Below are 26,630 nucleotides of genomic sequence, written 5' to 3'. Positions count from 1 at the left end.
AGCTCAGTTTCTCATACTTACAGAGCAAGCACTCTTCCCAGTGAGCCATCACCTCAGCCCCCAAAATGTTTTCTTTATAATATTTTCCAAGACACTGATACAGAAGAATTCAATTTCAAAATACTGGTAAAAGAAAACCATTGGCTTCCGAAATGTAGGCCACCGAGGAAAATTGTAGCCTTGCGGTATTTTGATTGTCATAAAAACTGGTGATTTCACAGCAAAACCTAAGTATATGTGCAACCTTATTTTGAGATATTCAGTACTGTCACCAGGGAAGAAAGCGATACTCCTGAGACTCCTTTGGGATATGAAACTTGGGATTCTCAATGAAGTCACAGAGTCTTAGATGCTACTGTGACACAGATTACCCACCTATAACAATGTCCCCTTTGTTTGGATGGAGCTTCTAGAGAGAAAATATCTGGTCCTGATGTTACTCTTGATATAAACTCATATCCTAGCTAGGTCCGTGAATCTTCTCTGTCCTTATACCACCATGCCACTGTTCTACTTGTTTTTTATTGTTTTCCTCAAGCAAATGGTTTCACTGTTCATTCTCTTTTCAAAATCCTGTCACCTCCTTTATGTTTGGTATTAGTACGATTAAGCTAAAAGCAAAGTGTGCTATTGTGCCTCTGTAACCTCAGGACTTGGGAGACTGAGACAAGAGGATCATAAATTCAAAGTCAGTCTGGGATATATAGGAAGGCCATCAATTTTTTTTTAAAGGGAGGAAAGAAGAAAGTGTCTGTCTCAGTGAACATCTGTCATAGACACTGTTCTTTCCTACACCGGCCTGTACTCTTGGAATTACTAGGAAGTACTAATGCTAAAGACCCTTTGATATCTGTGTCTCTTTTGCCTTTACTAAAACAATGAGTAGGAAACTCATTATATTTCCATTTGTTCATTTTGTGTAAGGATAGCACAGAGGTGACTCTACCTCTTTATTGAAATGTGGACGCAAGCTACATCGTGTCCACACATCTTATTATAGATAACTTCTATCACTTGATTAAAGGTACTGTCTTCCAAGTTGTAACTCTAAAAGTACTTTTTCCCCTTTGTAATTAAGAAAAATAACTTTTAAGAAAGTGGTTTGAGACCTGATAAACACATTTGTTGTTGCTCATCACACTTTTGTTTACTTGTGTCAAAATACCGGGCGGTGGTGGCGCACGCCTTTAATCCCAGCACTCGGGAGGCAGAGGCAGGCGGATCTCTGTGAGTTCGAGGCCAGCCTGGTCTACAAGAGCTAGTTCCAGGACAGGAACCAAAAGCTACGGAGAAACCCTGTCTCGAAAAATCAAAAAAAAAAATCTACTTTTGATTTTTACTGAGAGAAGTTATGGCTATGATGCCTGTTTAACAGGTGATTTTCTATTTCCATTCTTTCCTTATTTATTGATAGGATTCCATTGTAAAGAAGAGCTGTTTCAAACTGGGCATGATGGTGTGTGCTTGTGAATCCCAGCATTTGGGAAATTTAAGCAGGAGGTCATGAATTCAGAAGCAACTTTAGATACATAGTGAAGCCTTGTCCCTACTCCCCCTGTATTTATCCAGTACTTGTTCATTATGTATTTGTATCACTCCAGACTCGTGGATGTTTATTTTACTCTGCAATCTGCAATTCATTACCATTATTACTCGTTTTGTTCATCAGATTGTCCTAGAGTTGGCCATTACTTCAAATTTGTTCCTAATTTTTTTTAATACAACTTTTCTTTTGCACCACAAAATGTTCCAGCCTCTTCTTTTACCATTACTACCTCAGCCCTGGAATCAGCCTTCTATTCGGATGAGAATTCATTTATCCTTAGTTTTTACAGACAGAGTTCTGAGCATGAACACTACCTGATGATTAAAAATATGTATTTCTTGGTCTGGTATTTAAAAATATTTATGCTTTCAACCTTACAAACTTCCTCCTTTAGGAACCTACCATAAAAACCTAGAATACGGCAATCAGTTCCTATCTCAACCAGTTGAGAAAGATTTCTTGCCATATCTGTTCCTGATGGTATTCAGGATTAATTTTAGCAGCTGGGGTGATGTTTAGTCAGTAAACTGCTTACTTCATAGGCATGAGAATCTGAGTTCAAATCCTAGCATCCATGTAAAAGCTGGAGGCAGTGACTCACATCTCTAACACCATCACTGGTGGAAGGCAGAGGTTTCATGATGGTTTTCTCTCTAGTTAGCCAAACTGAAACAGTGAGCGCCAGGTCTTGTGAGAGACCCTGTCTCAAAAAATAAGGTAGAGAGCAAGTAAGGAAGACATCCAACATCCACATGTGCATGCACAGGTATGTACACCTACACAGCTGTGCATATAACATGCAAAATAACAATAAATCATTGTGCTTTTATTTATTATATACTCTTTTTTTTTTAAGACAGGTTTGGTCACATCTCCCCCCTACCTTATTTGAAAATCTTAAGAGTAAATTTATTTTCCTCCTTTTTATCTTATAGGTGCTTGCATTCAGTTAGCATTTGTTGGGTGAATCACTGGGTGGAAGCAAAGTCAGTGGGAGAATCAGAAATAAAAAATAGATTCAGATGTTCTAAGTGTCCTAGACAGATAATCACATTCTTTTTTGTTTGTGTGTTTGTTTTGTTTTGCTGTAGCTTTGGAACTTGTCCTGGAACTCACTCTATAGACCAGGCTTTCCTTGAACTCACAGAGATGCACCTGCCTTTGCCTCCTGAGTGCTGGGATTAAAGGCTAGCGCCACCACCACCTGGCTTGATAACCACATTTTTATTGGAAACTTCTGTCTAAAGATCTTCTGGTAGATGGATCATAATCAACATTTCTTTCAACCTAAACTTTGAACCAACACTGAAATTATAAAACTGCTTTTGGAACTTGATCTAGAGTAAAGCTCCAAGTGCCTCTCGCCATTTAGGCCAAATCTTTGACATTCTGCCCTCCTGCTGGAAGAGGAAGCCATTTCTGCCAAAGTTCAGTGGTCCACTGAGTGACTCACGACACAGGGCATTTCTTCTTAGGAGCACCATGGATAATTTTTGTGCCAGCAGAGTCATGGGTCTCTCAAGTCTTGGTCTGAAAAGAACTATTAAGAGCAAAGAGAACTAACTGCCTCAGCTTTACCTGAGGGTTTTGTTTTATTTTTCTTTATATGTGAAAACAAAAACCTTACCTTGTTTTATGGAGAAAGAAGTTCTCCACAGGGGGATGCCCAGGGGATTCGGAGATCATTTCTAATCTACCTGAGTAGAAAGTATCCACTAAGTTCAGAGAGTGGGAAAGGATGATGTAGACATATGCAGTAGGCCAGTGTGACCAGGCTAGACTACAGCAGCCAGTCTTTGTTCATGCAAGTCTCTGTTCTCCTCCCTTAGGTAGATCACTTGGATAAGAATGGGCAGTGTGCGTTGGTTCATGCTGCTCTACGGGGTCATCTAGAGGTTGTCAAGTTTCTCATTCAGTGTGACTGGACAATGGCGGGCCAGCAGCAAGGAGTGTTTAAGAAGAGCCATGCCATCCAGCAGGCCCTCATTGCTGCAGCCAGCATGGGTTACACTGAGGTAAGAAAAGGTGATAGGTTTTTTCCCCAAGTTATGTATTAAAAGACCTAGGAAACTGGGGGCGGGGAACATGCATGCTACAAAATTACCAGCCAAATTGGTGTGAAGCTTTTAATCACTATTATGAAGAATAAGGGGATTAAACTCTATGAAATACTATTCAAATACCATGGTACCTAGAATTATGTACATGGAACAAACTTGAGAGTCAGAAAGGAGTCTGGAAATTATCTCACACAGCTTCTCCCATACTTTCACCCCTAAGAATGTGACACTAAGACACTGAAGGGTTACTGACTTGTGAACATACGGTCAGACATTGTTGGACAGAAAGGATATATAACCCACAGAACCTTAGAAGGATCAGTTCTGATCCTAGATCTTACAGTTTTCTTACTGTCTCAGAACCCTAATTATTCATCCATAAAATTACTTAAATCTTTTTACAAGGCTGTTCTGAAGGATGCTCTGTAAATAATCAACACCATAGAAATGGTATTCTCTACATTATTAGTAACTGTGTCAAATAATGGGAATGTTAGTATTGTGTGAAATGTTAAATAACTGACCATGCAGAAAGGAGAGGAGTGTAACTAGGAAGCACAAAAATGCTTAAGTTTACTATAAACTTTACCAGTGTAAAGAGTGGGTTACATGATTTAATAAACAGTGTTATCAATTGAAGGTTAATCGAATGTTGGCTTTGGCCAAATCTGAATCTGTAACTAACCTGTGGTTGTAACCTAACTATGATGTTTCAAGTGGAGTTTCATCTAATTTACTCTTTTTCCAATAATTTTACTGTCATTAAATCTAATACTTGATTTACCATCAAACTATCTCTCACCTTTATGCAAGCTCTGCTGACAAAGCTGAGACACATTTCAGGGTTAGCTCTAGACCAAACATTGGTTCATAAAGTTCATAACTATTCCCACTATGGCTGACTTCAGACTGAACAGGAAGGTGGGGAGAAAGGAACAATTGGACATGGCGACAATGTTTCAGCCATACAGATACAATAAATATAAGTAGCTAATATAGAACAGATGATAACAGGACATAGTTAAATAATTCAGAAATTTTAAGAGTTGAGGGACATTTTTTGTTTGTTGTTTGTTTTTTGTGGTGGTGGGATCAAATCCAGAATATCACACATTCTAGGAAAGCACTCTTACCAGTAAGCTATGTACCCAGCCCAAGTTTAAATACTTAAATCTTAGTTTTTTATGTAATTTATTTGTTACTCAAATTTTAATAAATGACTGGCTTTTTTAACAAGCAACTTGTAAAATTTCTGAAAATTTTAGAATCTGCTTGCATGGGCCACTGCTCACCAGCCATCCCACTGCAAGGGATATTCCAGTGGGGCAGCAATCCTCGCAGCTGACATGAGCTCTCACCAAGGGAATAAAAAGCCAAATGGAAATTTGTATATCTAGGGAAAGTCTTTTAACTCCCAGTACAATCAGTGTCCTGGAAACAGCTGTCATCTTTGGTTGTAGCTTACAGTCAGTCATTCTCCTTCCCACCTCACAGACAGCCCTTATATTTTTGAGAGGAAAAAAGATAACAATCACTTTAAAGAGATATAGGCCTCAGTTTTTTGCCTCAGTTTTTTTCCATATTTCTTTCCTGAGTTTTTATTGTCATTAGTTTAAATAAGAATATGTAATTTTTAAATCACATGCTGTATGGATTATATTAAAGAAAAAATGTAAACTCTATCTGATAGGACAGCTTTCCATCAGAACAGTTGGGGGTTTCTTTGAGAAAATCAAAACTGATTTCTTTTGTACTTAAGAAAGTTAGTGGTGCTTGGAGGATTGTCTTCCACAGCTCCCAGAGTAGTGCCAGCAGCACAGCTTGTCACCTGCAGTGAGCTGACGTGAGTTCTTGTTTCAGATTGTCTCCTACCTACTTGATCTTCCAGAAAAAGATGAAGAGGAAGTGGAGCGAGCTCAGATCAACAGTTTTGACAGTCTCTGGGGAGAGACAGGTACTTCTCTTGGGCATCAGTATCTTAGTGGGGTGTTGTACTTATGTAGACTTTCTGCGTCTCTCATACCATTATTTTGAGTCTGGCATTCTTTGGCGCTCTGTCTTTGACTTTTTGTTTTTTTTTTTTTTGTTTTGTTTTGTTTTTCGAGACAGGGTTTCTCTGTGGCTTTGGAGCTTGTCCTGGAACTAGCACTGTAGACCAGGCTGGTCTCGAACTCACAGAGATCCGCCTGCCTCTGCCTCCTGAGTGCTGGGATTAAAGGCGTGCGCCACCTCCGCCCGACCTGTCTTTGACTTTTGTGTTGGAGACTAGGTCAGCTTTCCTTACCTACTTTTCCTTTGAATTCTCCGCCTTTAGCTCTTTAAAAAAAAAAAAATCACCACTCTTGTTTCCAACTATTTTTAAAAGACAAGCTTTCCCCTACAATATGGTAATCAAAACAGAAAATAATGGTGACCTTTCTTTTGTTCGTATGATCCTTATACTGCTTTCTTTTCCTTTCTTCCCAAAATAACATTCAACCTCCGGTTATAAACTGTGAAGATGCCCCTTTCGTCCACATCTCTGGCTTAACCAGATGTTATTATGGCTCTCTAACACTGTTAGGCTTTTCCTTGTGACTAGAGCTGCTAGCTAGATGCATACTGATCTACTGCAATCCCTCTGGGTCTACAGTGACATTTTCTTTATCATTTAGCCATGGCTTCCCCAGCAGTGGCCTCTTCCTTGTTCAAGAAATGAACGTTGTCTTTTCTCCAAGTCTCCACTGGAGCATCTGGAGAAACATTAGTAAGCTTTGGTGTCTTTCTGAAACTGGGGCAGGGAAAACAGTAGAGTTACCACAGATATGTGTCATCTTTGCCAGGAGAAAGACTAATATTGAGATGGCAAAGGTAGGTAACGTGTTTGACTAAAGAAGAAGGGTGTGCATTTGGTAAAGGTTGAGAATGTTAAAAATCACATAAGAATTTTGAACTTAACCAAACTTTATAACAACTTGTTGAATTGCTTTCTTTCACCCCTGCTAAAATTATACATAGGTTTCATAACTTCTTTTAAATGTGTGATGGTCCAGAGCTCAGGAATTTCCTTCTCAAATAATTTCTCCCTCTGTAAAAGCCAAAGAGAGCAGGTGCCAGGCAGCTGCAGCTTAAGAGCCCATGATAGATGAAAGGAAAATGTGCAGCTGGAACAGCTGCTGTCCCAGGAGCCCCATCCTAGAGAAGTTAGAGGATGGGGACCAGCAGGATTCTCCATATGACCTAGAACTGCAAAACGGACAATGTTAGTTTACTTCTCCTGTCAGCAACCTTTCTCCAATACAGTGTTGCCATACCTCCTGATAGACCCCTTCTAACCAAGGAGGATGGCCAAAAATGCCACAGTCCAGCAGTCATAATGGGAAGATATTATAAATCCAATAATCATAAAGTGGAATATCAAAACTTATTCTAGTGCTATACTTCAAAGAAATTCTTAGAATGGTTCAAAAGGGTATAAATTGTGTGGGAGATGACTCACTGGGTACAACTCACTGCCTGCCATACGAGTATGAGAGTCTGAGTTTCTATCCCAGTACCCACATAAAAGTCAAGCATAGCAGCATAATCTGTAACCCCAACACTGGGAGAACGGAGACAGGCAGATCCCAAAGATTGTCCGACTAGCCAGTCTAACAGAAACAACAGTGAAAATCCCTGTCTCAAAAACTAAGGTAGATTAAGGAAGAACCCCAAGACATCAACCTCTGACTGGTAAATGTGCAAACACACACACACACACACACACACACACACACGTATAAACTAACTATATGCAGAAGGCCTAATTTTTATTAAGTATGAATTTCTTTTCGGGAGGATGTTGGTTTGTTTGGGTTTTGTTCTTGTTATTTTCCTTCTTTTTTGGTTTTACAAGAAAGGGTTTCTTTGTGTATACCTGGCTGTCCTGGAACTCACTCTGTAGACTAGGCTGGCCTCAAACTCAAGAGATCTTCCTGCCTCTGCCTCCTGAGTGCTGGGATTAAAGTGTTTGCCACCACTGCCCAGCTGAGTATGAATTTTTTATTCGAATAAAACTTTATAACCTGGTTGGTGCAGTGGCTTAAAAGAGAAAGGCATTTGCTGCCAACCTACCATGTTGACCTGAGTTTTATCCCCTGAACCCACATGATAAAAGACCAATTTCCTAAGTTAATCTTTAACTGTTCGTTACATGTATGCTGTATTATATAAAAAATAAAAGAATAAATATAGGCTCAAATTTTTAAAATATCTCATACTTAAAAGCACATGAATTTTTATTAATACTACTACACCTCAAAAATCTAAAGATGAAAATTCCATGTGCATTAGCTTATAGTCAGAATTGTGTCATATTAAAGTTGATATTTACATGCAACAATTTTACTGTTAAAAACTGTTAAATATACATTTGGACAAAATATAATTTCTGGATCTATAAAAAGTTACCTGAGGAAAGCAACAGTTGCATACACCTGTAACTCCAACACTAGAGAGGATTATTGCCCATGGTCTACACAGCAAGTTCCAGGCTAGCCACAGCTATGTATATCAAAACAAAACCAAGACAAAATTATTGGATTTCAGAGAGATTTTGGAAAAAGGCTGGTGTCTTTGCTATGTAAAAACAACCCTACAACTTAGCGCTAATGTAGCATGGACTTCAGCTTACTTCTTTAACTGCAGTGATTTGAACTAAGTCTGCATGGGTTTTTTTCTAATTTATAACACACAGTTTAAAACTTATTATGGCCCATTGCATTGTGATATTTGCTGCAATGGTAAAATCTTATATGTATTTATATAAGTTCTATATTTATTTTTAAGCTGGTGGAAGTCTCATATCTACAACCCTGACTATTGGCAGAGGATGTTCGTTTATTCCTGGCTGCGCTAACTCAAAATATTCACACAGAAACTATATTATTTACAACACTGCTTGACCTATTAGCTTACGCATATTTCTAGATAACTCTTATATCTTAAATCAAGCCATTTCTACTAATCTGTGCATCACCACGAGGTCGTGGCCTACTGGCAAAGTTCCCACATCTGTCTCCTCTCACAGGATTGTCAGACTTCTTAGGGAACAACACAAGAAAAGAAGTAAGGTGACACATTGTCCTGTTCTGCTCCTTGTGTATAGGTGTAGACCAGGACCAGCCACTTAGAGCTCCTAGCAGCTATAGAGGCCAACTTCACAAAATAAGACTCCTATACTTTGTACTGTGTATCTTTGGCCAAGATTATTGCAGCTGTCTACTTGCTGACCTTTAGGACTCTCTACCTTACTCTCTGGTGATTCATGTTCCAGAATGTAGCCAAAGATAGATCTTTTACATCATAGTCTAATGTCACTTTCTTACTTACCAACCTTTGTTTACTGTTTGTAGAATTAAATTCTTTACTGTAGTGTAAGACCAGTCATGATCCCCAGTCTCATGTATTGTTTATGTTCTCTGGCAATTCTAGTAATAACAAACATACATTGCGTCCCACTTCAGTGCCTTTATACACACCTTTGCCTAACATTCCTTCATGTAACAGCATGTAACAAATAACTCTATTAATATTTAATGTTTTAGGTGCAGTAATCAATTTGTCTCCCCAACCACCTTCCTTCATTGATTTTATATGTTGTAATCCTTCAAGATATAAATAGATAAGAGAATCATTTGTTTTTCGGTATTCTGTTTAGTGTAACTTAGTGTCAGCATTCTATCCAAGCCCATCTCTGAGCTATATCATACCTGCCTCTTCAAGCATGTATGCACACGTGTGTGCACACACACATACACCACAAACTATTTGTGTCAGTTAATCTCATCAGATGCTGACCAGCTCGGAAAATAAAGTCTGTTTCTGGTCTCTTGGGAGGAGATTTTTTTCTCCTAACTGCTATGGTTTATGAACAGTGCTTTTACCTTAATCTCCTTTCTTCTAAAAACTCTTAACAGTTTTTTGATAATATTCATAGAATCCATTTAAAGCAACTTTTTGGCCATGATTTTGAGAAGTCCAGACTCCATTCTACGTAGCTGCATTGTTTTGAGATGAAATTGGCCAGCTGCATTAATAACCATGTCTAGCTAACATCTGAAGGCTGCTGCCAAATGACATCATAACCTGAACAACAGAGATTATACAACAAAGAAAAAGGCCAAATGGAATGTTCTCTCTCGTAAAAATGTGTCATTCCATAGAGGGAAATGGGCCAACCAGAGGTAGAGTAGTCAGTGCCGCTTTCCAGGCGAGTACTGTCTGTGAACAATGTGCTCTGTGGGCTGGCGTCATTAGTGAAAGGCTTGGTTCTGAAATACTAGTGTTATTTTCTCCAGGGTGCTATCGGTTTTGTTTTAAGAAAAGGAATGTTCTTGGCCTATACACACGTGGAAGTTTGCCACAACCCTATAACCTAGTAGTTACTTTAAACAGAATCAAAATAGGAGTTAGAAATTTTCCAAGTGGTTTTTTTGAGTTGCAGAGCATGTCTAAGTTTTTAGCTACTCTTGTGATCAAATGCCTGTGCATGGCTAGCGACTTTTTCAACTGTTAAAAATAAGAGTTTGAGGTGGGTGTGTGACACACACCTTTAATCCCAGCACTCAAGAGGCAGAGGCAAGTGGATCTGTGAGTTTGAGGGCAGCCTGGTCTACATATTGAGTTCAGGAGTGTGTAAAGAGACTCTGTCTCCAAAAAAAAAAAAAAAAGTATGTCTATGTGTGTATGTGTGTACACACACACATATATGAACTTGAGAAGTTGAACTAGAACCAGTCTTAACATTAACCCCTGTGTACATTTACTTAAAACTTAAAAGTGACCTTCACTGCAGAGAAGACCAAGCTCTGCCCTCCTGTGACAGACTAAACAGAAAAACCAGTGTCAACAGTTGCAAAATAAAATTGAGTACATATATTTTTCAAAAAATTGCCACATTTTCCCTTATGAACCCACTTACCTTTAGGGCAGGAACAGATTATTTGAAAGCTTGGCTTTGTATAAATTATAGGGAGTTTTAATTTTGCATATGGTTCAGTTATAGATAATTAAGCCAGACCCAAAGGCAATGCCAGGACAGCAAGATGGCTCAGTGAATAAGGGCACACACTCATTAGCCTGATGTCCTGAGTTCTGTCTCAGAGGAGAACTAAAACCTACAAGGTGTTCTCTGTCCATATTTTGTGTATATATATGTAAACAAATAATGTAAATTTTTTAAAGATTTATTTTTATTTTGTGTGGCTGATTTGCTTGCATACATGTAAGTGCATCAGATCTCCTGGAACTGGAGTTACAGACACTTGTGAGTTGCCATGTGGGTGCTGGGAATTGAACCAGGGTCCTCTGGAAGAGCCACCAGTGCTCTTAACCTCTGAGCTGTCTCTTCAGCCCCCAAATGTAAATATTTTAAATGCCATAATTTCTAGGTTAAAAAAAATTACAAGTGACTAGTTAATTTGAATTTCAGGACTTCTTTGATTAGAGTCCAACATTTGAAAACCAAAATATCTGTGCATGCCTAATAGTTTTTTAACTTTTTGTTTACTTTGTGTCTTTCACATCATGCATCTCGATCCCATTCATTTCCCCATCCATTCATATCTGCCCTCTGCCCCTGTAACCCTCCCCAATAAAATAAAATTTAAGAGGAGAAAAGGAAAAAGAAAAAAATCAATCTCATCGTGGAAGCTGCAGTGTAACACAGTGAGTCTTGCAGTAAAGCCTTTTGTCCATATAACTTAACGTGCAAGTGTTCATTGCAAACAGTCATTGGTCTGGTCTGGTTCAAGGACTCTGGTTTCTGCCCACCCCACCCCCCACTCCTGCCCCATCCCTCTATACCTGAGGTGGTTGGGAGAGCTTGCACTGAGGTCATAAGAGCATGAGAGTTTCCCCTGCCCCTCACCAGCTGCAGCACTCAGGAGAGGAGGTCTTGCACCTTGCTTGGGCAACACAGTAGAGCTGACCCTGTTGACAGAGATGTGGGTGAACCAGCCCCAAAGTTGTGAACATGAGGGAGCTGTCCCCACTACTTGTCTGTCATGTGGAGGTGTGGACGGGGAACAACTGCCCCCCCTTACCCATCATTGCCAACAACAGACAAGAGAGCTGACCCTGCCCCTTCCCAGCTATAGCACTCAGGAAAGCAGGCCCTGCTCCTCACCTGGGCAGCATAGTAGAGCTGATGCTGTTGGCAGAAGTGCAGGTGAACTGGCCCTGAGGATGTAAGAGTGGGATAACTGGTGAGGGCGAGGGAAAGATGTCCTACCCCTCCTTGCCCCTACCACCTGTGGTAGGTGAGGGAACTGACCCTCCCCCTTACCAACTGCAGCACTCAGGAAAGTGGGCCCTGCACCTCACTTGGGCAGCACAGTAGAGTGACCCTACTGATGTGGGGGGTGGGTGGAGGAGGGGTTGGACTGCCCTGAGAATGCGAATGTGGGAGATCTGTCCCGTGTGATTCATATGTGATGTGATATGGTAGTGTGGGCAAGGGAAAGATGCTCTCTCACCGCCTGCACCCTCGCCAACTGTGGGAGGTGGGAGAGCTGGCCCTGAGGTCATAAGAGTAGGAGAGCTGGCCCTGCCCATCACCAGCTGCAGCACGTGGGAGAATGGCCCCTGCACCTTGCCAGGGCAACACAGTACAGCTGGCCCTGATGGTGTAGGTGTAGGAGAGTCAGCCCTGAGGATGTGAAGGGAGAACTGGCCCCGCCCCTTGCTCATCATTTGAGGGGGGGGGATAGTCAGGCAGTGCTGGAGAGCTCACCCTGATGATGAGGACAAGGGAGAGCTGGCAGGCTGACAAACTCTGCATTACCCAGGCCAGAACCTAGGTTATAAGTTGGCCCACCCCATCATCTACCCCATCTATGATCTATTGGAGCACGTGAAGAGTCAGGTCCTGCAGACCCAAAACTACGGTCAACAATCCAGTATCTTGTAGAAGAATGAAAATAGATTCATATCTATCACCATGTACAAAACTTAAGTCCAAATGGATCAAAGACCTCAATATAAAGCTAGCTACACTGAACCTTATAGAAGAGAAAGTGGGAAGTACACTTGAATGCATTGGCACAGGGAACCACTTTCTAAATATAAGCCCAGCAGTACAGACACTGAGAGAAACAATTAATAAATGGGACCTCCTGAAACTGAAAAGTTCCTGTAAAGCAAAGAACACAGTCAACAAGACAAAATGACAGCCTACAGAATGGGAAAAGACCTTCACTAACCCCACATCAGACAGAGGTCTGATCTCCAAAATATACAAAGAACTCAAGAAATTGGTCACCAAAAGAACACATAATCCAATAAAAAAAAATGGAGTACAGACCTAAACAGAAAACTCTCAACAGAGGAATCTAAAATGGCTGAAAGTCTCTTAAGAAAATGTTCAACATCCATAGTCATCAGAGAAATGCAAATCAAAACAACTCTGAGATTCCATCTTACACCTGTAAGAATGGCCAAGATCAAAAACACTGGTGACAACTTATGCTGAAGAGGTCGTTGGGAAAAGGGAACACTCCTGCATTGCTGGTGGGAGTGCAAGCTGGTACAGCCCCTTTGGATGTCAGTGTGGCAATTTCTTAGAAAATTAGGAAACAACCTTCCTCAAGACCCAGTAATACCACCTTTGGTAAAGTTTTGTCCCACAAACATAGGACCTGAGTTTAGATCTCCAGCACCCACATAAAAAACTGGACACAGTGGCACACATGTGTAAGCCCAGAACTGGGGAAGCAGAGACACGTGTAATTCAGGAGCTTGCTAGCCAGCTGAATCAGTGAGCTCTAGGTTCAATGAGAGATCTTGTCTCAAAAAAAGTCAAATGGAGAATGTCTTAGTCAGTGTTCTGTGAAGAGACACCATGACCACAGCAGCTCTTACAGAAGAAAGCATGGAGTTGGGGCCTTGCTTCCAGTTTCAGAGGGTCAGTCCGTTGTGACAGGGAGCATGGTGGCAAGTATGGGGCGAGGACAGTAGCTCAGAGCTACATACTGATCCACAGCACAGAGATGGAGCCTCTCATGGGCTTTTGAAATCTGAAGCCTATTCTATACTTCCTCCAACAAGGCCACACCTCCTAATCATTTTAATATTAAAAACTCTACTCCTTGGTGACAAAGCATTCAAATATTCAAATCTATGGAGGTGGAAGCCATCTTATTCAGATCACAACAGAGAATAAGGAGGACACTGATGTCAGCCTCTGACAACCTGCACATACATGGGCACACATCAGCACACAAACACCATACACACAGAGAGGTGGGGTTTTTATTATTAAAACAATGAATTTCAGCTAGGTGTGGTAGCATAAACCTGCATTGGGAGCTAAAAAGGAACACTAAGTTCAAGCCCAGCCTGGGGTACATAGGGAGACCTTACCTCCAAATAATAAATAAAACTATGCATTTGAAATGCCATGGTTAAATAAATGTCTGTTACAAGATGGACCTTGCATCTCCAAATTATTCTCCCTACTGTACAAATGATACAGAAAATGAAATATATATTCAGAATGTTCACTACACTGAAGAAGAAAAAAAGAAAAAATTTCTTTCTCCTGTATCCTTTATATTCTCTTTATAGCTACTTGTAAGTCTGTGGCTCCAATGTTTTATGTTTAGAAGAAGAAAGCCTGGTGTATTGTTGTACCTGCAATCCCTAACCAGGTCATCCTTGGCTACAGAGAGTTTGAGGCTAGCCTGGGCTATGTGCAGCCCCAACCCCTGCCCCAATAATAGGAAAAAAGTTGTCTTTTTCACAGCTGTTTTCTTGTCTCTAAGACCATCTTGCATGGACAGTTCTGACAGTCGTGCTTGCTAATCTCTTTTCTAAAACTTATCATCTTAATTAGTCTAAAGGAAAAGAGTAGTCTTAAACTACAGTTCCTGCCTTTGACTCTTTAGATTTGAGAGCGCAGGAGTAGAGGTCGATCAATACTTTGTCCAGCTGATTTTCTCTGCAGAGTTTCTTCTCTAGATTCCATTCACACATAGATTGATAGGTTTTGTAACTAGGTTAAGAACCTCAAAACAGCGATAACCATAGCAGAGAAGACAATCTTGGTATAGGAAAAGTGAAACTAGGTGAATCTGACCAAAGTGATTTTTCAGTTAATTCATTATTATGATTAGCCCCAGATAGTGTGATCCCTTTTTAATGTCCTTATTATTTTTCTTCAAAAATATCCTTTCTGGAGAAGGCAGCCAAGATTATTATTCTTGGAAGTAAAGTTGTTACGTTAGTTGTTAATTGATTACATTAATCAGACATAATTTACTGTGTTTGCATAAAACATAGCATTTACAAGCATATTAATCCATGTTTAACATTGAACACCAGAAAAGAGTGTCCATCCTCAGTATTTGTTATCTGCCCTTAGCCCTGACAGCCGCAGCAGGAAGGGGCAAACTGGACGTGTGCCGTCTGCTTCTGGAACAAGGGGCAGCTGTGGCCCAGCCAAACCGCAGAGGAGCGGTACCCCTTTTCAGCACTGTTCGCCAGGGCCACTGGCAGGTAAGTATTGTGCCGCTTTCAGCCCTCTAGAAAGAATGAGTTCCAGGTAGAAACTTCTGATGCAAAGAAAAGAAGCCACAAATGGGCTTCTCAGCAATCTTCAAACCTGAGGACATGGCCCTTCGTTACTAATGTTCCACTCAATTGAAAGGGTAAGAAATTAACATTCACCTGGTGTGGTGGTGCCCACCTTAAATCCCAGAGGCAGGTGAATCTCTTGAGTTCAAGGTCACAGCCTGGTCTACAGAGTGAGTTCTAGAATAGCCAGAGCTACATAGTGAGACCCTGCTCAAAAGAAGGAGTGGGTGAGGAATTAACACTCCAAACCATTGTTGTGAGCTAAATTGATTTGCTGTGGTCATGAAGAAACCGCCATTTCCATGTGACAGTATTTGCCAGTTGATTGAGAGGTAGACATCTCAGCAGACCCCTGCAGACCAGTTACTTAAATGTTTCAGACTTGCCAGAAGAAAACACACTATGTGCAAACTCTAGTTATTTGGTCTTTCCAGAGGTTTGGACTCTAGAAAAACCATTAACTTATTATACACTAGGATGGAAAAGAAATTATACTGACAGTGCTCTTTGGAAGTACTTGAGTAGGAAAAAAGACTCCAGAAGCCAAACAGTGCTTAACAAAAGGCACTGCTGTTACCAGAAGCACTTTATTGTAGTCAGTTCAATACAATGGCGATGTTGTTGGTGCTGCAGGCTTGCAGCATCCAGAGAGTAATAAAATGGAACTGGCATGGCTGGTTGCTTGGGCTGGGACTTCCATTATGGGATGGTTCAGACCACAGCTTGTCTTTTTTTCTAACTTAGTGTCGTAGTCAGATGTTCAGCGGTGAATCCTCATTTGCTTATCCCTAAGGGAGTTAAGAAAGTAAGTCTTGTGTCACTAGAGCTGTACAGAAGCTCATAAGTAGAAAGCTGCTCATAGAGAGGACTCTCTGCAAGTGGTCCTCCACACTGTAGGAGACCACGTGCATGTCATCTCAGCAGCTCTGAGAGTAACAAGCTTCTGCTTCTCTGCACTTGCAGATTGTTGACCTGTTACTTACCCACGGAGCTGATGTCAACATGGCAGACAAGCAGGGTCGTACTCCCCTGATGATGGCTGCTTCTGAAGGCCATCTAGGAACCGTGGACTTTCTACTTGCACAAGGTAAGTCCTGAGAGGCCAGAGCTGTGGATAAAGCCCATAATAACCCACTGAATTTCTCCTGACTTCATTACATGTTAAGAATTTATAAGGATTATCGAGGCCCACAACCCCAGAGAAGCTAGATTTTTTTTTTTTTGATTTTTCGAGACAGAGTTTCTCCGTAGCTTTTGGTTCCTGTCCTGGAACTAGCTCTTGTAGACCAGCCTAGCCTCGAACTCACAGCGATCTGCCTGCCTCTGCCTCCCGAGTGCTGGGATTAAAGGCGTGCGCCACCATCGCCCGGCTGAGAAGCTAGATTTAAAAAAAAAAAAAAAAGGAGAACCTTACGAGGGACACAAATGGAGGGCCCAGGAAAGAGAAATCTCCTGGGTAAACTGGAAGAGTGATAGAAGGGGGAGGTGGGGGATGGGAACATGAAGGAATGGGATGGATGGAGAGGGAGTGCAATGAAAGTGATAGTCTTGATAGAGGGAGCCATTATGGGGTTAAGGAGAAACCAGGTGCTAGAGAAATTCCCAAGAATCCACAAGGATGACTCCAACTAAGACTCCTAGCAATAGTGGAGAGGGTGCCTGATCTGGCCTTCCCTTATAATCAGATTAGTGACTACCCTAATTGTCATAGAACCTACATCCAGTAACTGATGGAAGCAGATGCAGTGATCCCCAGCCAAGCACTGGGCTGAGCTCCTGGAGCTTAGTTGAAGAGAGGGAGAAGGAATCTTATGAGCAAGTGGGGTCAAGATCATGGTCGGAAAAACCACAGAGACGGCTGACCCGAGCTAGTGGGACTGTGGACTGACATCTGGGGTCCTGCATGGGACCAAACTAAGCCCTCTGAATGAGGGTAACAGTTATGTGGCTTGATCTGCTGGGGTGGGGGGCTTGGCTCCCCAAGGGATGCATTACCTCCTCTCCAAGGAGTGGATGGGGGCAGTGAGATGGAGGAGGTATGGGGGAAGGAGGGGAACTGGGGCTAGTATGTAAAATTTTTTAAAATTTAAATTAAAAAAAGTTTAAAAAAAAAAAGAATTTACTAATTCAGCCAGGTGATCCATGTCTTTAATTCCAGCAAGGGCAGGCAGATTTGAGACCACCAGGACAGCTAGAACTGTTACACAGAGAAACTCTGTCTTGAACTCCCCCACAAAAAAAGAATTTACTAATTCAGTTGATTTGAAAAGCCAGCAGCTCCTGCCCTGGTTTTTTTTTCTTTTATTTTTTTTTTCCTTCACTTTTTTAAAATAAGATTACAGGCTGGCCTTTAACTCACAATATTGATTTTCTGCCTCAGTTACCTGGCACTTTCTTGTGGTGTGTGTGTGTGTGTGTGTGTGTGTGTGTGTGTGTGTGTGTGTTTTATAAATATTTGGCTAGGCTGGATTCAAACTTGAAGTGATCCTCTCATCTTAGCTTCCAGAGAGCCAAGTTTACAGGTGTGCCTTACCACTCCCAGCCTGCCCACTTATACGCTGTGGAGTTCTCCTAATGCTGACATTCTCTTTTTCTCTATAGCCTGAGAGATTGTTATGAAACCAACACATTGTGAACTCTTTCTTTCAAATCAATAATCTCCCAAATTCAGTTTTTAAATGTATACCCAGTAAATAAGCATCTATTTTAGAGGGTAATTTTACTGTGGCTGCTTCTGGTTGTGTTGGTGGTGTGAGGCCTCATTATGTAGACCTGGAACTTGTTTTATAGACCAGGATAACCTCAGACTCACACAGATCCACCTGCCTCTTCCTCCCAAGTGTTGGGATTAAGGGTGTGTGCCAACATACCAGGTGAAGCTGGGTATCAGTTTGTCAGACTGCATAGCTGATATTGTTCTTGAATCTAAAGGAGGTAAAGAGAAGACACTTGCTAGCAATGAGACCCTCATTGGAGAATCGGGATATTACTATTAAGTTACATAAATTCCTTATGGCATTTTCCAGCATACATCCTTGGTAAACGGAAACAAGTTAAAGGGGTGTCCTTTATGAGCCTAGTGGGCTTTGTCCCTGCAGGTGCATAGTGGTAAAGCATCCCAGCCCCTGCTGGCTGCTTTAAGCTTAGCCCCCTATGTAGTAATGGTGTCACAGACCACATGGTAAAAAGACTCATCACTAGTGGCCCTGCAGCACCACCTAGTGGAGCCTGTGGATTTGCATCAAGCAGTGGGTAGTGAGATATGAAACCATGAATGACATCATTCCAGTTAGCCTACACTGTAAATAAACCAGACTTAAATATATATATTTGTGTGTGTGTGTGTGTGTGTGTGTGTGTGTGTGTGTGTGTGTGTGTACTTTCCTTCAAGGAAACCTAGATTTTTGAAGAATTGTGCCCAGACCTGAACAGCTAAGGAGCAGAAAGGCTAGGCTTCTCCTAAGAGATTTGCTGTGGCTTCAGCTCTGTCCTTTCAAGGAAGATTTGTTCCTACAACCTCAAACTCAAAGGTGGCTAGAGTCAAGAGTTGCTCTTCCAGGGTACAGTGTAGCTCTTGTGTCCCCAGTACAAGTTGCCTAACAAGTCTGACTTTATGATACCTCCAGAGAAGGGAGCAGCACTCAAAGGGAATAGACCTAGATTCTTAAGATATGACATGAAGCAATGTTCCAGAACAAACTAAACCCAACAGAAAAACAGGGTCACTTCAGCACTGATAACCTCTAGAAAGCTACCGTGTCTGACACATGCCCATAGACACCCATTAGGCATAGACTCCAGAGGTTTGTTCTGTCTTACCCAGGATCTTTGAAATGATTGCTCTTATATTTTCTTTGGGTGTTTTATTTTGTTTTTTTGTTTTTTAACTTAAGTGCGTTTTTACTAAGTCAACAAAAATTATTTAGCCTACATATTTGTAAAATATTGTAAAATAGGAACACTTAAGTGTTTTTTAAATTAAGCTCTAATTTGGGGTCTGGGAATAAAGTTTAGCTGGCAGACTGGTTCCCTAGCATACACAAAGCTCTAGGTTCAGACCCCAGTACCATACAGACTGGACTGGCACACACCTATAATCACAGCAGTCAAGAGATAGGCCTTAGACTCACTGTATAGTCCAAACTAGCCTTAAACTTATTATCTTCCTGCTTGCTCCTCCATATTTCTGGGATTACTGGTGTATGTCACCATTGACAGCCAGGATTGATCTCAAAACAGAAAAATCTAGAAGTAAAAGCTGTTATTACAGAATATATAGCAACATTCCTTTCTGCTACAAAATTTTGTGTCCTCAGTCCTGTTAACACAGGACTCTCATTTGTTTTTGTAGGTGCCTCTATTGCCCTAATGGACAAAGAAGGATTGACAGCCCTCAGCTGGGCTTGTTTGAAGGGCCATCTCTCAGTAGTACGTTCTCTGGTTGATAATGGAGCTGCTACAGACCATGCTGACAAGAATGGCCGCACCCCACTGGACCTGGCAGCTTTCTATGGCGATGCGGAAGTGGTGAGTACCTTTAAACAGACCTCAGGAGAGTAAGGACAGGGGATGTCAGCCATCAATAATGCTATCTATGACCTAATGCAAATTACTATTTTGATGATTCTAAATTCAATTCTCCAGATCTATAATTCTGGAGGACAGGAATATACAAACCATTATTCAAAATCAAGACTATCACTATGATCTGAAATTATTTCTGTAGCCTGGTTCAGACAGGCAATTAACAGTTCTGCTTGTTCCTTGTCTAGGTCCAGTTCCTGGTGGATCATGGGGCTATGATTGAGCATGTTGACTACAGTGGCATGCGTCCTTTGGATAGGGCAGTGGGTTGCAGGAACACCTCTGTCGTAGTCACTCTGCTGAAGAAAGGAGCCAAAATAGGTAAGAGAAAGAAAGGATGTATTGACCATCTGTGCCCAGGGGCCAGTGGTCTGGTTGCCATGGGTGTTTGGTATGAATGTATATAGTTCTCCCTCTGCCCTGGTCCAATTACTGTCCAAGTGAACAAAGGCTACTGGCCCAGAGAGAGTACCATCTGAGCCATAGTCTGTAGAAGCCTGTGTCCAGAGTCGCATGACTCTCTGCCCTGCCCTTTCTAGCCTTAGTCAGGAGGCTGCGCTGAGCTTACGCACATCATAGTGCTGCCTCTGCACTAGCCCCACCCTGAGAGCATCCTGGCTCCCTGCAGCGCCATAAGCCTTTGCTTTCCCTTGCTCTGTATGTGCCCCTGCTGCTGCTATCCCAGCTGCTCCCCACCCACAGACTGTAGACAGGGTTGGCTGATGTGCTGGCTTTTTGCTGCCTGCCTCTCACTGCTGCTTTTTCCTTCTTTTTTTTTTTCACCTTCATCCATTTTTTTTTCCTCTCCTACAACTTTTTATTTTCTCCTTTCTTTGAAGGTTGTCAGACGTTACCGAGTCGCCCACGAGGTATATTCCCTGCTGTCAGCATCAGGCGTGGTCTGATGGCTTGGTCAGCTTTGCCTTCTCCTCTTTGATTTAGCCTGCATGAGTTCCCTACACCTCTAATCTTTTAATTTACTTCACCTTAAAAGAAGATTTTTTTAATGACTGTTGCAGAGAATAACTTGAACTTTTAATAACTAACACTAAAAAGCTTAGTTGGTAAATAATTTAGTCCTCAGTAAACTAATCAATTTAACTTTATTCTTTTCTTTCATGAGTGAAATAGTCCTTATTAATGCTTGTTTGTTTCATGTCTATTGACCTTTGAGTTGTGTCCCTGGTTCCGGGTGAATCCCAGGGAGTCTATCTGGTACTTAGCTCTAAGGGAGCCTTCAGAGTCTTTAATGAGGTTTCCCTTCTACAGAGTGCACACTTCAGAACTGAGTCTAAACGTGGGGGTTTTCCACCTCAGATAGAAAATAAATTATTCTTTCTTGGATTTTTCTAATCTTGTGGTAACCTTTACTATAAACCCTTCCTTCCAACTTCTGACTTAAAATAATTCCGAACTAAGCCGTTATGCGCTCCTGTGTACCATTCAGACATCATTGCACTCCAGTGGCACAAACTTGGACAGTTGAGATATTCTTATTTTAAGGTGAATACAAACAAACCCAGTACGGCTTCTTGGCAGTGGAGTACTGAAACACTCCAGGCTAAAAGATGAGGTCATTATTGTGGAGCAAGTTGTTCTCTCAGCAGAAACTCCCCCAGGCTGTTTTTTTCACCTAGCTTCCTACCACCTTACATTGTATGAGTTCTTTACCCATCATGCATCCTGTACACTACAGGTCCAGCCACATGGGCGATGGCCACCTCCAAACCAGACATCATGATCATCCTGTTGAGCAAGCTGATGGAAGAGGGGGACATGTTTTATAAGGTGAGGGCGGGAGGAACTGTTCTCTACATGTAGAATCTTGAAAACGTGACAGTTTTCGTTCTTTTCTATTGAAACAACGGTAGAAAGCCATTCCCTACTTTTCAGTTAGGGTTCTGTGCTTTTACCTTCCTGACAGGAAAGCAAACACAGCCTACACATGCCTCTTGCACCTCACAGAACACTCCAGCTTTACCTGGTCACTCACAGTTTGGTAACAGGTTTTACATGAAATCTTCTAAGTAGGAACTCATGAGGCAGTTAAAAGCAAAGTCATATACTATAGCTGTTTTCAGTTTTATTGATCTTGGTTTTTAATGCATGGTCGCACACACCTGTAATCCCAGCACTTTGGAAGTGGAGACGGAAGAAAATCAGGAGCTTTAAGTTCCTCTTTGGCTATAGAATGAGTTGGAAGGCAGCCTGGGAAAAAAAAGTTTATGGTAATAATAGCACTGTTAATAGGATAAACAGTGATTACTACACATTTTCTTAAAGTCACTCAATGAATGACAGACATGTCTTTAAAAAAATAGGTACCGTTAATACACAGTTGTCCAGAAGGAAGCTCTTAGGGTATTCCATGTCAGTCATCTCAGGTTCATTGATCATCCCTGAAGGATGTAAATGATGTAAAATGATGTAAATGATGTAAAACCCAGTTTTTAGCAGTAGATATCCTCAAGACATCACAGATGTAAAAGGAAATGACAGTAAAGCCTCCTTGTGTTATAAATATACAAGGTCCTGAGCATAATTCAGTTCCTGGACACCCTTTGAGCACATCTTATAATCCTGGCTTTTAGAAAGCTTAAGCCTTAATCCAAACTTGATAACATAAAATCACATAAATTCAAAGATCTTCATTATGTAGGTATCATATTTATGGACCCTTATGTCACTCTCAAGAATCTAAGCCTTAGCCAGGCGGTGGTGGCACACACCTTTAATCCCAGCACTCAGGAGGCAGAGACTGGCGGATCTCTGTGAGTTCGAAGTCAGCCTGATCTACAGAGTGAGCCCAGGCCAGGTTCCAAAACTACACAGAAAAACCCTATCTCAAAAAAAAAAAAAAAAAGTCCAAATCTTGGTCACAACATAACTTCTGTTGTCCTGAGCAAGGATTTTTGCCTCCTAATGTAAATAGACAGAACTAGTATTAATCACATCCAGAATTCTACCTTGGAAGACTACATTTCTAATGAAAAGATGATAAAAGCTAAATAAAGTTGTGCAACCTAGAGAGTTGCGACTGTACAGAAGAAGGGAGTAAAGTAGAAGCCACCACCTCTGGTTCTGTAGCAGGATCCCTAAATTGGTCAGGTTTATTTCATCTTGGGAAAATGTTTCCTACAAAGTGAGAGTCACAAATTCCAAGCTTCTCTTCTCTGCTGCCCTCTGACCTCATTCCTGGTCCACAAGTAGGAGGATGCAGTTGACACAGTTTTCTCCCATTATGTTAGAGAAGCCACGGCCGGACCATTTTAGGTCCTGCGCTTTTCTCGAGGAAGAGAATTATCTTTTCTGTGGGACAGCAAGGTAGAACATCAGAGAGGAGCCACATAAGCCAGAACCTAGGGAGGAGCAATCACTCTGGAGTGTTGGGACCAGGAAGTCATATGTGTCCCTATGAGAGCCGTTAAGGAAAAGAAGGAATTTCCCAGGTAGCAAGATCAGCCCCTGAGAACAGTTCGGAAACTGTTGTATCCATTTGCCAAAATTCTGTTTCTCCAGCTTGAGATTTTAGATGTCCTCTTCAACCTGCCCTTTCTTGCCAAGGGAGTTTCTATAGAAAAGACTAGACGTCTGTCCTCAGCTTCAAAGGAACAATGGACTTAACCTTTATAACAGCTGCTAAGAGCAGGCAGGGACTGAAACCGAATCTCCTCAGAACTCAGCAAACCAACGTTGTACTCTTCATTTGTACCCCACTAGAAAGGTAAAGTAAAGGAAGCTGCCCAGCGCTACCAATATGCTCTGAAGAAATTCCCTAGAGAAGGGTTTGGTGAGGACTTGAAAACCTTCCGGGAGCTAAAAGTATCTCTGCTCCTCAACCTCTCTCGATGTCGCAGGAAAATGAACGTAAGTCCTCTAATCCCCACTCTTTCTACAGTGCTGGAAGTTGAATGTTCATGCCCCTCAGTAGCTTATACTGGACCCCGAAAATGCCCCATTTGAAACTTGGTTGTCCTTCACCTAGCCCGACATTGAAATAAATCCACACTGCTTACAGATCTCTCAGGCTGTAGAAAAGCTAGTTCCATGTGCACTTTGCAGTTTCTGCGTGTTCTCAATCCCCACTGAAGTGAGCGGAACACTGTCCTCTCCATGCATGCTCCAGTCAGTTCTCAGCAGAATCTCAGCTGCAGTTAGGCCTAGATTTCAGTCACTTTCTCTAGTACACTCCTAGTCATATGCCTCAGGGTTAACCTCAAAGTTAATTTCCGAGACTGTTGAATTGTTTGCCTCTCTCCTCACCTCTGTTTCCCAGTATGCCATGTCCCTTCTTGCTTTAGATGAAATCTTAAAACTCCTTCTGGCCCTCTACCATCTCCCTAGTTGTCCTTGGCGATTTTCACTTCTTTGCAGGTACAGTTTCAGCCAGTACTCTTTGGTCATTTGACACTCCCAGGCCTCTCTTAGACGCCAGAAATGCTTACAGTCATGACAGAGCCATTGTCATCACCAGAGGTTCCCAGTTGCTCAGGAGATAGAAATAATCCAAACCAAGCATGAATTTTTGATAATAAGGAACTCGGCTGTCCAGACAAAAGTTCTGGCTGCAGTAGAAAAGGCTGTGCTATCAAGTCCAGAAAGACTTGTCCATATACCTTTTCATCCTCTGTTATAGCCCTGAAAACCAGTGAAAGAGCCCTGGGATGGACATGGCCATCTCAGAGGACACAATTTCTGACCACAATAGGTAGAAAGGAGTGGGGACATGATACCTTTGGGTGGAGATGGAAGTGGGAAGGTGATTGGGGACAAGATAGTAAATCATGTGAAAAAATATAGTCTGTAGCAAAGGTCTCTGGCCCTCCCCTGAGAAGGTAGCAAAACAGTGTGTGCCAGTCTACTGGTGCCTTTTTTCCCTAGCAATTAATCAGTTTTTAAAGATATTCTGAGAGTTCTTGTTTAGCACGCACAAGAGCCTATTGTAGGTTCTAGCACCAAGGAAGAAACAATGGTTATCCCTCAAGTAAGTAAATAGGAAGCAAGAGGGACAGAACATAGCCCATGCAGGTTGGCCTGCTTCCTCTACAGCTATGCATTTATCCACAGAACTAATAAGTACCCCATGGACCAGCACTGCACTAAGCACCAGAAGCCCCTGCACTTCAGTGGGAAATGTCTTACGAATCCTTGCCTGTGCCCCAGGTCCTTTGATCTACCTTGTATACCGCCTTAGGAAAGGCAAATGAAATCATGCTCTGCTATGGCCTTGACATTCAAAGAAGAGAAAACCTAAGCTGAACATGGTGGCATGTATCTATAATGCTAGTACTTCAAGGCAGAAGCAGGAAGATTGGGGGTTCTAGGCTGTCTTGGGGTGAATAGCAAGATCATGTCTCAAAAATAGAACCACTCTCCCATGAAGATTAAAATATTTCCCTTTAGCTTAGTATTTAAAGAAATCTTACAGACCATAGGCCCTGCCTGATCGGTGTTCTGTGCCTCAAACCCTATTCCTGAGGGTTGTCACAGTGATACCAGTAGCTCTGAGACTGTGCTCTTCCAGGCTGCCTCCAGAGACAGCACAGAACTCAGTCTCAGCCAGGGTCTGCTTGTTTTTCTTTCTTTCTTTCTCTCTCTCTCTTTCTTTTCTTTCATTCCCTCCTTCCCTCCTTCTTTCTTTCTTTTTAATTTTGGGTGTTTCCTAAGTAAGGAATCAAATATGATATGGAAAGAGGCATCCATGAAATACAAAGAACAGTTTATGGGACACTTATTCTATATCTGGTATATATAGCACTAAATGTTAGATTGTGCATAGCCTTACCTCTGAAACGGGGGTGTTCAACCCGCTTGATTTAGAACAGACCAGAGGACTGAGCCTGCCTATCTTGGCCCAGTCAGTGCTCTTTGCTGGTATCCAGACCCTTCAAGTCCTGCACTCTATGGGGTTTATTCTCAGTGACCCTCAGGAAGTCTTGTGAGCACAACAGGATGAGTGCCACCTGAGGTCTCTTGTGTCTCCTCTGTGTGGAGAGGATATGTTTCCAACTTGAAGATCCTTACTGCAGAAGGCTGACATTTGGCTTCTGGGATATAAAAAAACTTCTAGAAAAGTAGAAAGAGGCCAAATTCAAAAGTTTAAATACTTAGAACAAATAAAGTTCATAGTGGATTCAGAGCCACACAGAGGAAGGCAGAAGAGAACTTAAAGTCTGTGGGCCACATGGTACCAGACTTGTCCCGAACTCCAGGCATTCGACCCACAAATGTCAAAGAATTGTACATATAATTCGTTTTATTTCTGAGTTTTCTTTTGTGTATCTCTTCAATGACTCATCTGTGTACCTATTACAATGGCAGGACTTTGGAATGGCGGAGGAATTTGCTACTAAGGCCCTGGAGCTGAAACCGAAATCTTATGAAGCATACTATGCAAGGGCAAGGGCCAAGCGCAGCAGCAGGTGAGGCGGGGGAGGGTGAGAAGCAGCAGTGTCCGAAAATCTGGCCAAGGCCATGCAGGTCACCCTGGGGTGTGTGCCCAATTTGCCTTTCCTTGTGGACTCTCAGGGACAGGCCTTGTGCACAGGACAGGGCTCACAATCGGCACTTCTCCTGAGCACCTTAGGAGAAAAGTAAATGGAAAAAGACACGTTCTTCCAAGAAGCCTATGCTATGTCTTAGTCACTTTTTCAGCCCCAAGCCAGTGGCATGAAGAGATGAGAGAGGAAGCCACTTGAGCCACATCTCCTTTCTAGCTTCCCAGCAGGAAACAGGACAGTCACTTACACTCTTGTCCTTTCCTACAGGCATTTGGGGACTCCCCAGATTATTTAGTCCTCCATAGAGGGTTCTAAGTCTGGCCCTTCCCACCTAAACCACAGTACAGA

General features: G+C 41.9%; 1 protein-coding gene across 10 annotated transcripts in view; it reads left to right on the top strand.

Annotated features, from left to right (window-relative positions):
• The window catches only part of Tanc2 (tetratricopeptide repeat, ankyrin repeat and coiled-coil containing 2), a 331,636-nt gene that overhangs the window by 296,505 nt on the left and 8,501 nt on the right, over nt 1–26,630 (top strand). For 7 of the 10 annotated variants that reach the window (XM_041635617.1, XM_041635620.1, XM_041635618.1 and 4 more), the window contains 10 exons: nt 3,376–3,561; nt 5,467–5,560; nt 14,987–15,120; nt 16,162–16,285; nt 19,550–19,725; nt 19,971–20,103; nt 20,622–20,651; nt 21,479–21,570; nt 23,503–23,649; nt 26,104–26,204. In XM_041635617.1, coding sequence (XP_041491551.1) covers nt 3,376–3,561; nt 5,467–5,560; nt 14,987–15,120; nt 16,162–16,285; nt 19,550–19,725; nt 19,971–20,103; nt 20,622–20,651; nt 21,479–21,570; nt 23,503–23,649; nt 26,104–26,204 — 1,217 coding nt within the window. The remainder of the gene's footprint in view (nt 1–3,375; nt 3,562–5,466; nt 5,561–14,986; nt 15,121–16,161; nt 16,286–19,549; nt 19,726–19,970; nt 20,104–20,621; nt 20,652–21,478; nt 21,571–23,502; nt 23,650–26,103; nt 26,205–26,630) is intronic. The other 3 variants (XM_041635621.1, XM_041635616.1, XM_041635615.1) reach the window with 1 other exon arrangement.

The sequence above is a fragment of the Microtus oregoni genome, unplaced genomic scaffold, assembly GCF_018167655.1.
Source record: "Microtus oregoni isolate MIOR12 unplaced genomic scaffold, Mior012 000048F_ref0000485, whole genome shotgun sequence".
Lineage (NCBI taxonomy): Eukaryota > Metazoa > Chordata > Mammalia > Rodentia > Cricetidae > Microtus > Microtus oregoni.
This window is presented reverse-complemented; position numbering and strand designations above follow the sequence as displayed.